A 14096-nucleotide genomic window follows, 5' to 3' on the forward strand; every position below is an offset into this window, starting at 1 on the left:
CCATTTTTTATTGATAAAGATTAGACAGTACTTCACATATGAAGGTACAACTCATGTTACGTAGTGGACATTTTGATGCGTTTCGTAGTTGACAAAACCGTTTCGTAGTGGACAAAAAGTTCCGTAGTTGACATCAACCCTATTCTATGTTAATAAAAACATAATAAAAATTACATGAAACTAACCTTTGTTATTTGCTTTGCACGAATATAATTGAAAAAAGAATAAAAAAAGACTGCATGGTAGTGGTAGTGTCCACTACGAAACGTTTTTCTCCCAAACTTGTTTCGTAGGGGACCGTTTCGTAGGGGACGTATTCACATGTTTTATTTTTTTCTCACAACCCCAATATTGCAATAGTAACAAGACTGACTGTATTCATCAAAGCGTTATTAAGCTGTACACTGATATTTTTTTCATAATTTTAAAACCAGTTACTGAAGGAGATTTGACCCGTTTCGTAGTGGACATTTACAAAAATACGGTATCACTCTGGTCCATTTGATGTGCTCAATTTTTATTACCAACAGTTTAATTGCCGTTATAAAAGCATCACTTCTTTTGTAAGACCCTAATGTTTATATCTCTTGCAAACAAAAAATTACATTGATTTTATAAAATTGTTTATAAGCAAGTTTTAATGACTTCGTTTCGTAGTGGACATTGTGTTAGGGACACACCTTCTAAAATAAAAAATCCTATGTTAAAAGCTGTTTATTAAAATATGTTGGCTCTAAACATACTTTTGAATTATTAAAGAACTTATATTAAGTAAAATTAATATTTATTTCTTCATTTTTTTACGATATTTGAGAGTATGAATGTTGAACAGGCGGTCTAGGGACATGCCATTTTGGTTGTTTTGGACCATTCAGGAATCAATATCTTATCAATCTCTCTAAAAAATAAACTGTTTCTTTGCTTAAAAATGTTATATCTAATTCAATGTACTGACTGCACAAAAAATTACTTGCAAAGATCAAACACATTTTTTTTAAAATGGCTGGGACAAGAAAGTACGTTTTTATTGAAAAACGCCCATATACTAATAAAGTAATCTCTTCAAAACATTAAGGGACGCCATCATGGTTTGGCCGGCTGTCATAGAAACCTGTATCACAGTTGACAAATGATGTGTCCCTATTGTCACCACTGGCTAACTAGGAACTATTACGAAACACCACCTTTATCGACGGCTACTGGCTGGGATCGACCTTTAGCTGTAGTGTATACTGCTTTACTTGTGGTATCTTATAATCTTTGATCTTTTTAAACTTTGAAAAAAAACACATGTACATGTATAAACCAATGCTTTGAGTTTTGATAATGAATGACATAACATATATTCTTGAACAGAAAATATAGCAAAAGGGAAACCTACCTATCAGGAAACGTCAATCACAGACAACTCAGCATTAGCAGTTGATGGAAACAGGAACCAAACAGGGGCAGACAATTCTTGTTCCTGGTCTGTTAACTTTAGATACCCATTCAGAACTCTGTGGAGAGTTGATTTACAAGATGTTTACAGTGTTAACAAAGTAAAAGTCTTCTTCAGAAACGACTGTAAGTAGAATAAGTAATATTAATTTGTTTTGCCAATGCTATAGAAAAGATCATCTTTCTTCATCACCAGCCCAGTAGTCAGCACTTCGGTGTTGACATGAATATCAATTATGTGGTCATTTTTATAAATTTCCTGTTTACAAAACTTTGAATTTTTCGAAAAACTAAGGATTTTCTTATCCCAGGCATTTTGGATCCTCAATGCTCTTCAACGTTGTATTTGTTTGGTTTATAACTATTTTGATATGAGCGTCACTGATGAGTCTTATGTAGACGAAACGCGCGTCTGGCGTACTAAATTATAATCCTGGTACCTTTGATAACTATTGACTTGAGAAAAAAAACCGACTACTAGAACTTGATGGCTGTTTGTACCTCAAATCAAGTTTTTTTTTCTCTCTTCATAATAGCAAATCATATAATGTTTGTGCGCACAACACAAAATTCTGGAAAAGCCTTCATAAGGTCCTCATGAAAAGTCTTAAAAGCAAAAATATAAAACGTTTAAGAGCATAACTAACAGTCGGGAAATCTTCAGTTTTCCATTTAAATACAGTAAAACAAAAAACATTTATATTTCATAGAGCTGACATCAGTCTTATAGTTTTACAAGAAATATAACAAAAAATTCTCGAAAAGCCAAGTAACTTAAAATATTGAATGTTATTTATGATCAATATGGTAAATACAGAAACTGTAGCATTATTGTTTATATCTCACCAAACTGATATTGCAGCTAATGTGAGTTCTTCCAGAAGAACAGGTGCCCGTGTTTACGTCACATCTACAGAGGAGTTTCACTTGGAACCAGTCTGTTATACCAGTCATATGAAGGTACATAACCTAACCACGACAAAAGGATTGATTATTGATAAAAGTGTACGTCTATCATGTAAAACGCTGCATCATTAAAGTTGTGATAAAAATTTACGTCTATCATGTAAAACGCTGCATCCTTAGAGTAGTGGTAAAAGTAGACGCCTATCATGTAAACACGACATACTTAGAGTAGTGGTAAAAGTGTACGTCTATCATGTAAAACGCTGCATCCTTAGAGTAGTGGTAAAAGTATACGCCTATCATGTAAACGCTGCATCCTTAGAGTAGTGGTAAAAGTGTACGTCTATCATGTAAAACGCTGCATCCTTAGAGTAGTGGTAAAAGTGTACGTCTATCATGTAAAACGCTACATCCCTAGAGTAGTGGTAAAAGTGTACGTCTATCATGTAAATACTGCATCCTTAGAGTAGTGGTAAAAGTGTACGTCTATCATGTAAAAGCTGCATCATTAGAGTAGTGCAAAAAGTGTACGTCTATCATGTAAAACGCTGCATCCTTAGAGTAGTAATAAAAGTTTACGTCTATCATGTAAAACGCTGCATCCTTAAAGTAGTGGTAAAAGTGTACGTCTATCATGTAAAACGCTGCATTCTAAAAGTAGTGGTAAAAGTGTACGTCTATCACGTAAAACACTGCATCATTAGAGTAGTGAAAAAAATGTACATCTATCATGTAAAACGCTGCATCCTTAAAGTAGTGATACATAGTAAATTAAGCGCTAATATTTAGTTGAACAACAAAGAACTTATTCTAAAAAGTACTTATTGCTCTTTAGTTTATGTCATAGCACAATTCAGGGGTAAACTCTCATTGCACTAGTGCAGCAACCATGCAGTTTTGCTGGAACCGAGTAAGCATTTGAAGCCTAATTTTCCAAATTATGATATATTCAAAAAAGAGTTATTAAAATAAAGATGATTTACATAACTTTAAAAATAAGTAAAAAATCCTCAAATAATACTTTGCAATCTCTAAAATTCCCAATTACTAATAAATTTTAATACACATTCTTTTATGCAAATAAAAAGCTTCCTTAGAGTTTGCGCATTTTTCTGTTTTCGTTATCCAGCTTCGGGAGTAGTAGTAGTAGTAGTAGTAATAGCTTACTAGATTTTATATTGAGTAAAACTGAAGCGTTGGGGTCAATAAAAGAAACAATAAGCATTGTTTTGATACAATATAGCGTTTTGTAAATATTTGTTTAAATTTTTGCATCAAAAGACCTTAACCTTAACCTTAATTCTCTCCGCGCCAGAAGTCGCATAAGGCCTCCACGCTGCTTTTCCACCCTTTTCTATCTTTTGCCGCTGTTCTGGCTACGTCCCAACTTGTCCATCCTTGTTGGTTCCTTTCTCTCTGTTGTTCTTCTCCATGTAGTTTTTGGTCTTCCTCTAGTTCTTTTCCCATCAGGTGCCCATTGTAGAGCTACATAGCTGTTGTTGTCTCTTTCATGCCTTAACATATGTCCTATCTATGTCCACCGTCTCCTCATGATTTCACAACTGATGTTTCGGGTGTTAGCTATTTCGTTTACTGTTTTGTTCGATGTTTTACTTCGCCATCTTATTTTTAGGATCTTTCTTAGGCATTGGTGTTCTACGGTATTTAGTTTCTTTTCTTCAATGATTGTTAGTTTCCATGTTTTACATCCATACAATAATACAGGTCTAACTAATGATTTATATAGGTGTATTTTTGTTTTTCGGCCGATTCCTCTTGCATACCATATATTTCTTAGGCGATGGAATGTCCCTCTTGCTTTCTGTATTCTGTTTTTGATGTCACAACTTCCTCCTCCCTTTTTGTCCATAACTGCTCTCAGGTATGTGAACTTGTTTACCTCTTTTACTTTCTGGTCGTATAGTGTTATCAACTCTTTATTCTTTGTTTGCTTGGATCTCAGAGTTTTACACTTTTTGGGGTTAAGTTTCATTCCAACTCTTTCAGCTTCAGTTGTTAAATTCTGTGTTTTTTCATCAAGGTCGCTAAATCTTGAGGAAAGAAGTGCGATGTCGTCAGCAAAGTCAAGATCTTCTAGAACAGTATTAAAGTTCCATCGTATCCCTCTGGCTTTGTCTGCAGTTGTTTTCCGAATGATCCAGTCTACGACTAGAAGGAAAAGAAAACCTGACATTACGCATCCCTGTTTCACTCCTGATTTTATCTCAAACCATTCTGATGTTTCTCCCTGATCAATGACAGAACACTTAAATCCTTTATATATCTCCTTTATGGTTCTTATTATCTTGTCAGGTATTCCGTAGCTCTTCATGATATACCATAGACTCTCTCGGTGGACTGAGTCAAACGCTTTTTCGAAGTCTATAAAAAGTATTATTAAAGCTGCCCTCCTTTCATTTGTTTGTTCAAGTATGTTTCGAAGGATAAAAATCTATTCAGTTGTTCCTCTTTTTGGTCTAAATCCTGCCTGCTCATTCCTCAATCTCTTGTCTATTCCTTCTTTTATTCTTTCTATTAGCATTCTGCAGAATACTTTACTGAAAACAGGTAAAAGAGTCACTCCTCTCCAGTTGTTACAATCTGTCATATCGCCATTCTTAAAGATCTTACAAATCAATCCCTTTCTCCAGTCTGCTGGCCAATTTTCTTCTTCCCATAGACTGTTAAATATTTCTGCCATTTTTTCTGCTGTAAGGTCGATGTCTGCCTTTATAAGCTCTGGTGTTACACTGTCTATTCCTGCTGACTTCCCATTTTGTGTCTTCTTCAGTGCTCTTTTAACTTCAGCTACTGTCCATTCTCCTAGATCGATCTCGTCTATTATAATTTCGGCCATATCTACATCTTCCTCTGAAATTGGATGAAGAGGGTCTTGCCTATTTAAAACTTCACTAAAATATTCTACCCATCTATTCAATATATCATTTCTTTCACTTTTCAGTTCTCCTTCTTTACTTTTTACTCCTCTGTATTGCCTCTTTCTTTCACCTGTTAGGATTTTAGTGATGTTGTAAAGCTCTTTGTTTCTGTCATTTTCTGCTGCTTTTTCTGCATCTTCAGCCATCTTATTGTACCACTTCCTTTTATCCTCCCGGGCACTTTTCTTAACCCCTTTATTTTTCTGCTTGTATTCTTCGTTGAGTCTCACTTTTAATCTTTCCGATCTAGTTCCTTCTAATTTATTTTTAATTTCTTTTCTTTCATCAACCATTTTCCATGTATTGTTGGTTATCCATGGTTTACTGATCTTTTTACTGCTCCCCAATACCTGTTTAGCTGCCTCAGTGTATATCTCTACTGCACCTACATATTTCAACACTGGATCTTCTATGTTACCTTCTTCTAGTACTTGGAATCTGTTTCTCACTTCAATATTGTACCTTTTCCTTACATCCATACTTTTTAGCTTGTTTAGGTCATATCTCTCTCTTTTGCATTTGTTCTTGTCACCTTTATTTCTTGCCAGTTTGAGTCTGATCTTTGACCTTACTAAGTGGTGGTCAGTATACACATCTGCTCCTCTCATTACTCTTGTATCTAATATTGATGTCCTCATGTACCCACGTACCATTATATGATCTATCTGGTTTGTTGTTTTTCCATCAGGGGATTTCCATGTTACTTTATGTATTTCCTTATGTGGGAAAATGGAGCCTGTTATGATGAGGCCGTTGATTTGGCAGAAATTGCATTAAAATTCACCATTTTCATTAGTTGTCCCACATCCATGTTTTCCTAACACCTCTTGCATATGGCTATTGTCTTTGCTTACTTTTGCGTTCAGGTCGCCCATAACTATAAGCATATTATTCTTATTGCAGGATGAAACATTGTCTTGTAGTTGTTGGTAAAACTCTTCATTCTCTTCCTCTTTTGCATCATTTGTTGGAGCATATGCTTGTATAACTGTCAGTTTCTTATACTTTGAATAGAATCTTGCTTTTATCATTCTCTTGTTTATTGGTGTCCGTTCCATCAATGATTTCTTAGCTCTTTCGTTCATCATTATGGCTACTCCCTTGACTTGATGTTCATCATCCCCGACATAGATCACAGTGTCTCCACTTTGAAGCTTGGTTTCACCCGATCCTTTCCATCTTCTCTCACTGATGCCTAGTATGTCAATACCATAACTTTTCATTTCCTTCGCTACTTGTGCTGCTTTTGATATGTCTGCCATTGTTCTAACATTCCAACATCCTATATACATATTCTGTTTTGGCGCTACTATGGAACTGATCGGCTTTTGGGCTTCCTTTCGGCTTTCCCCCAAATGTGTCATGTTTGGTTCCTCAGCAGTACACCAATCTTGGGTTTCTTCAGCGTTTCTGGTTTCTGTAACAAGTTCTTTTTTGGGTTGGATAGTTAGCCCAACGTCCAACCTCCTCTCTTTGCATCAAAAGACACCCTTCAACAATTTTTATTTGTTCCTGGAATACAGTATTACATAAGGTTTTACACTTCTGACAGAGTTTTCTTGTTGGTCAAAATGCCCGTTTTATCAAATTTTAGGTTGAATACTAAAAATTAGGCGATAAGTTTCAAAATTCCAGTTTGAGCCATCTAAGAGCATCACTTATTTGGTTTTATGTTAGATAAATTATACAAAATGTTGTTACAAACTCACAGAAATTAAAAAAAGATATGTACCTGAATTGAGTTAAGATTGAAAGACATTTCGAATTTGGCAATGAATTAAAGGGACACTAGCTGTCAAATTCATGTTCACCGATTTAATTCTAAATCTCATATTTTAATCATAACAATGTAAAACATTTATCCAAACTATCAAAAGTCTGAAATATATAATAAACAGGGCACGCACATGAAAAAACGTAGCTTCGTTTCGTGAGTATTTTAGTCCATACGCCATCTAATTAATTATCGAGTTGACCTCTTAAGTCATACGTTGACCATATAAGCGATGTAAACATAAATAAAGATATAAATAGATTAAGCAAACTCGTGGTGTTGGATTATTCTAGGTCTATTTAATTTCATTTTTACCTCTATAAGAATAAAATTTTGTGGATCAAATCAGTCAATCAAATGATCTACCTTTGTTTCACTTTCAATGTTGACATTCTTTTCCTTTAAATAACTTTACACATATAATTATGAATACCGATTCAATGAGGTCGAATCATTCACTTGCAAGTGAATAATTCAAAATTAATGTTTTATAGCTGATTTTGACAAAATAAGACCATACTGGCTGCTAAGAGCTAATTATTATTTGCATTTCATTATTGATTGAGCAAATAATAAAAGTTATTAGATTTTTTATACATCTCTTAATAGCTAGTGCCCTTTTAAGGGAAATTTCTGAGATATCAATGTAGCAACGATATAGAGCAATTAACGGAAAGTAATTCATGAAGTTGTGAGAAGGATTTTTCAAACAGTTTTTTTATAATGGTAATGCAAATGTAAAGAAATCTTATAAAACGAAGAAAAAAAAAACAAGCAAAGAAAAACAGATAAATGAAAGTGAAGAACAAATTTGACCATGTTACAAGACACATATATTATATACATTATGAGATATAAAATAAATAATATATCAAACTGAAACAAATTTTTGCTGTTAATTTTAGGGCGACGTATTCTTCAATCCTCCATCAATATTAGAACTAAAGAACTGTACAAACAGGGGACAATTTGTGACAGTTTATAACCAACGGCCAGTCGTAGATTCCTCAAATTGTCCAAAAACGTCTTACTCGTGCTGGGCTAATCTGGAGTTGTGTGAAGTAGAAGTCTATGGTAAATATATATACATTACTTTGACCTATAATTGTTTACTCAGTTTACGAATTGTGACATGGATGGAAAATTGTCTCATTGGCACTCATACCACATCTTCTTATATCTTTTATAGTTAGAAGGTTGCAGTTATGGCAGACGAAGATATTTAATTTAAACTTAGTGAATTAAAACTGCAAATTCTAATTCATCTAAATGGATAAGTGAAAGAAATAACCAGTACTCATTTTAACCGCTAACATTCTATTTAAAAATATTTTTTTCCTCATATTTTTAAGCAATCTAATTTATATATGCCTTTTCATATATATATATATATATGTAACACTCAGAAACATGTCCTTCCCCCCAAACGTGTCCGATACTCCCAAACGTGTCCACATCGACGTCACTGAACTGCAAAACATGTCTAGTTGTAAAAAGGGCGTCAAAGCGTGTCATTTGTATTATTCAAACGCCTAAACGTGTCCATTTTTTAATAAACACCCAAACGTGCCCAATCCTTCAAACGTGCCCAATTCCCCAAACTTTTCCTATAATATAAAGGGAAATAAAAGATTGTTATACTGATATTCCGTAAAAATAAAACTGTCCTTTTCCGCTCCAAAAAAAATATAATTTAATTCCGAGTTACGATTAGTGTAAATTCCTAATAACCGTAAAGTGTAAATTCTTATAACTGTACACATTTAGGCCTAATCCCAAATTCCCGGAATAATTAAGGTACAATCCAAGAGTTCCGGCAAATATAATGAACTATTTGCCTCTGGACGTAATGTCTCTTGTTTGCGTGTATTTAAGTGATGCTCGAAAAGTTCATAATATAAAACCTTACTACCACTTTATAATTTTAAGAGTTTTTTTTCCCTATTTTTTGAGAGAATCAAATAGTTTCTTAGTGAAGTTATATAAAAATCGGTCTTTACTGGCTCTTTAGATTTTTAAGTTATGTTAATCCCGAATAATCGTAAACAAATTTAGGCCCAGTCCTAAATCCCCGGTATGATAATAAAACTTATGTATAGTATTTATTGTTAATATGATATCGTTCAAATAATGCATGAAATATTTGGCACTGGACTTATGACTCTTGTTTGTATGTCTTCACTTTAGTAGTGATGCTGGAATCCTTAAATTTATCAAAATACCTGATAACCAGTTTATGATTTGAATATCTTTTAAAATATTAGAACTGTTGAAAAAAAGGAAGTCAATTCTTTTAAAAGCCCGCCGTGCAGTATTCGCGGATTACAGCTGATTTCCAAATGCTTGCAAAGTAAAACTTTGTTTGGCTTGCTTGCATTGTTTGTATAATTGTTAATACAAGCTTTGTAAATAAGATTGCCATCTTTAAACAATACATATAGGCATTGTTTAACATTAATATATTATATTTGAATTTAATTGGGTGTTATCCTATGGATTGTACAATATAAAAACCAAGCAAGCAAGCTAACCAAAGTTTTGTTCTTTATGCATTAGGAAATTAGCTGCAATATAAAAAGCATCATCGGAGTTTATTAGTTCAGAATAGTTACATAGTAAACGATTAATTCAACTGAACTAGATATGTTTGTACATGTATGTGCGCTCTAAACGAGCATAATACTTGCAACTGGAATATAAGCAATTTCAGTCAAAAGTTGATTTATATGTTACAGGTTAAATTTGCAATAACAACCGGCATTGAACCAACTAATACTAATAAATGACCACTTCATCAACTGTGTCCCCCATTATAGAATTGCCGTAAACGTTATTGATTTTATTCATGTATTAGCGCTAAAAGACGTGAGACGTCCTGGCGTTTAATAGTGGACACGTTTTGGCGAATAACAATTATCGGACACGTTTTGGGGTTATAAAATCAGACACGTTTAGGGAATATTGGATATTACGGACACGTTTCGGAAGAATAGACACGTTTGGGGAATCGGACACGTTTGGGGGACAGGACACGTTTGGGAGTGTTACATATATTTTTCTGTACTTCACTTCTTGTATAGCGTTTCTTTTTTAATTTATTCTCATATTGGTGTTATAGAGATACATTAATATTATGAAATCTAAATTGCAGTTTGCTCTTATGGAACGTTTGGAGAAAACTGTGACAAATTCTGTCACTGTAAAGGAAGCACTTGTGATCAGAGAACTGGTCTCTGTCCTGGTCGGTGTTTGGCTGGATGGCAAGGCTCTGAATGCGATATGGGTAAGCATCATTGTCATTGAATATTTTTTTGGCGGACGCAAAAGACCATATGATTTAATTCAGAATCAATTGGGTTACATTTCATCGTAGGATAATTTTAACAATTATATCTCTTCTAAAAAGCTTGTTTTAAGACATGTTATATAGCTTTTCTTTAAAAAAAAGTTTTAAAAAAAATGTGTAGCTTTTCTAAGAAGCTTGTAATAGGACAAGAACAACTTTTACTGTAAAGGTGACAGACTCAAAGCTGATTATATAAAAAGAAATGGATTTGTTGGAATTGTATTTTCATTCATTTTTGACAACCACTGTTGCATATAAATTATAGTGGGATTGCAAAACAAAGACAAACTGCTTATAACATTGTTGAGGTTTGAAATTTATTGAGTTGAAGGCGTTCCAGAAATTGTTTAAAATAGTCTTGCAAGACGTCATAATTATTTGGACTACTCCACTACTATGATCACCATCAATAACCTCAAAAGTATATACATCTTTTTTTTTAAATTTCATGTTTTTATTTTATGTTGATTTGCCATTAGGACTGTAGGATATAAATTTTATGTTAAAATACTGCTTCTATATCATAGCATGTACCAATGGAACACACGGAGAAAATTGTGAAAAAAGGTGTGGACAATGTATAAATGGGGAGGCCTGTGACGTCATTACAGGGAAATGCGTAAACGGATGCGATGCAGGTTGGAAAGGAGCCAAATGTAAAACGCGTAAGTCAATCATTTGAAAAAAAGTTAATTAAACGATTATTACATAATGCATTAATATAGAAACTTGAATGACATCTGTACGATCTTGAAAATTATTTGCATGATTATAAACTTGTCTTTTTTTTTTATTCAAACTAACTCTGTTAATCAATATAAAAAATATCTATTCATTATATATACTTTGTTTGTATAATTACTGAATACGTATATAATGGAGGTAAAAAATACGTTGCTAAATATTTTTATACCCCACGCAACGAAGTTGCGGAGGGTATAATGTTTTTGACCCGTCCGTCCGTCCGTCAGTCCGTCCGTCCGTCCGTCCGTCAGTCCGTCAGTCCTGTTTCTTGTCATCGCAACTCCTCTCAAACCACACAACAGAATTTCACGAAACCTTTTCAGATGAAAAGGACATACTATGTAGTTGTGCATATCGACAGGAAATTGCGATTCAATTTTTTTTATAAGAGTTACGCCCCTTTGAACTTATTTGCTTAATGTACTACTGCAACAGTTTGTCATCGCAACTCCTCTGAAACTACACAACAGAATTTCACGAAACCTTTTTAGATAATAAGGACATACAATGTAGATGTGCATATCTACAGGAAATTACGATTCAATTTTTTTTCTAGGAGTTACCCCCCTTTGAACTTATTTACTTTATTGTACTACTGCAACAGTTTGTCATCGCAACTCCTCTGAAACTACACAACAGAATTTCACGAAACCTTTTTAGATAATAAGGACATACAATGTAGATGTGCATATCGACAGGAAATTACGATTCAATTTTTTTTCTAGGAGTTACCCCCCTTTGAACTTATTTACTTTATTGTACTACTGCAACAGTTTGTCATCGCAACTCCTCTGAAACTACACAACAGAATTTCATGAAACCTTTTAAGATAATAAGGACATACTATGTAGATGTGCATATCGACAGAAAATTACGATTCAATTTTTTTTCTAGGAGTTACCCCCCTTTGAACTTATTTACTTTATTGTACTACTGCAACAGTTTGTCATCTCAACTCCTCTGAAACCACACAACAGAATTTCATGAACATTTGTAGATAATAAGGACATACTATGTAGATGTGCATATCGACAGGAAATTACGATTCAATTTTTTTTCTAGGAGTTACATCTCTTTGAACTTATTTGCTTTAAGGTACTACTGCAACAGTTTGTCATTGCAACTCCTCTGAAACTACACAACAGAATTTCATGAAACCTTTTAAGATAATAAGGACATACTATGTAGATGTGCATATCGACAGGAAATTACGATTCAATTTTTTTTCTAGGAGTTACATCTCTTTGAACTTACTTGCTTCAATGTACTTCTGCAACAGTTTGTCATCTCAACTCCTCTGAAACCACACAACAGAATTTCATGAAATTTTGTAGATAATAAGGACATACTATGTTGATGTGCATATTGACAGGAAATTATTATTCAATATTTTTTCTTATACAATTTTTTTTTCTTACACTTATTTAATTTCTCCAATGACAATGTGGGGACGTGGGGTATGTGAGCGTGCTCACTAAGGTTCTTTAATTTTAAAATAATGTACTTCAAATAAATGTGCAATTTGTAAAAATAATGGTTTTTCATTTTTTACTTGAATATATGCATTATGTACTGTACTGCATAACATGTAATTGCATTATTTACAAAATAACATGTAATATCATATTTATATAATTACATTAGATGTATGTTTCATTATAATACTTTATTCTGATTGGCTAACTGCACATCACTGTTTATTCCTTAAGCAATTGCATCACTCAATAAAACTTATCATTCATGATAACACATCCACAATAAAGTGCACAGGTGAATTAAATAAAAAAAATTTATAAAATTCGTGTTTTCATGATCATAGCTAAAAAATGTAATTATAAGTATTGAATGCTTCCGTGTGCACCTTTTTAGTATAAAGGGCTTCCGCGCTTCATACAAAATGTACTTCGGTCAACGCTTTTACACCCCAATGAAGTTACAAAAAGAAGCACTCAATTCTTAAATAATAACATATTATTGCATTTTACAAAATAACATGTAATTGCATGTTTTATATCATAACGTATAATTGTGTACCTACGTAATAACATATAATTGCATATTTAGATAATAGAATTAAAAAAATTGTGAATATTTAGACCATAACATGTAATTGTATATTCACACCATAACATGTAATTGTATATTCACACCATAACATGTAATTGTATATTCACACCATAACATGTAATTGTATATTCACACCATAACATGTAATTGTATATTAACACCATGACATGTAATTATTTATTTACAGCATGTCCACAATATTCTTATGGCTTTAATTGTTCAGATGCTTGCTTTAACTGTGCTAATTTAACAGATTGTGACAAGAAAACAGGAGTTTGTCCAACTGGGTGTGCCAAAGGTTTCTTTGGTGATCGATGTAGTAATAGTATGTGATGTATATCCATTTTTTCATAAATCATTTAGCACGGATATTAACACAGTTACATTGTGTTTTACTTGGCCGTTTAAAGTTTCTTTTGTTTTACATTAGGTATCTTAATATGAAAACTTTATATCTGATTGATAAATGAAATTTCATTCGCAAAGATATCATGATAATTCGTTATAATTTAAACAATCAAATACATCGAAAGGAAAAAACTGATATCAACATTCAATTTGTTGCATAACTGAAGCTATTAAAAAAAATACTACTAAGCGTTAAAGTACATGTACTAGTATGCAAGTTGTGTAAATCAATATATGCACCTGTTAAAACAAGTATACATTAGGTGTATGCATTAAATGTATTAGTTTAATCATAACACATTAATTGTTTATAATAGAGTGTCCAGCTGGCAGCTACGGAAAAACATGTCAATTACAGTGTGGAAGATGTGCTGGTGGGGAAACGTGTAATTCACATACTGGAGAATGTCGTAGATTTTGTGAGCCAGGTTATGCTATGCCACTATGTCAAGGACGTAAGTGCTCAAAACTT

General features: G+C 33.2%; 1 protein-coding gene across 3 annotated transcripts in view; it reads left to right on the forward strand.

The window, feature by feature from the left end:
* Window positions 1-14096, forward strand: part of LOC143071520 (receptor-type tyrosine-protein phosphatase S-like) — a 32570-nt gene that overhangs the window by 3841 nt on the left and 14633 nt on the right. Inside the window, exons 3-9 of one of the 3 annotated variants that reach the window (XM_076245879.1) lie at window positions 1357-1566; window positions 2303-2445; window positions 7965-8133; window positions 10211-10342; window positions 10933-11070; window positions 13404-13541; window positions 13942-14079. In XM_076245879.1, the coding sequence (XP_076101994.1) occupies window positions 1357-1566; window positions 2303-2445; window positions 7965-8133; window positions 10211-10342; window positions 10933-11070; window positions 13404-13541; window positions 13942-14079 (1068 nt within the window). The remainder of the gene's footprint in view (window positions 1-1356; window positions 1567-2302; window positions 2446-7964; window positions 8134-10210; window positions 10343-10932; window positions 11071-13403; window positions 13542-13941; window positions 14080-14096) is intronic. The other 2 variants (XM_076245888.1, XM_076245896.1) reach the window with 2 other exon arrangements.

The sequence above is a fragment of the Mytilus galloprovincialis genome, chromosome 1, assembly GCF_965363235.1.
Source record: "Mytilus galloprovincialis chromosome 1, xbMytGall1.hap1.1, whole genome shotgun sequence".
In the NCBI taxonomy this organism is placed as follows: domain Eukaryota; kingdom Metazoa; phylum Mollusca; class Bivalvia; order Mytilida; family Mytilidae; genus Mytilus; species Mytilus galloprovincialis.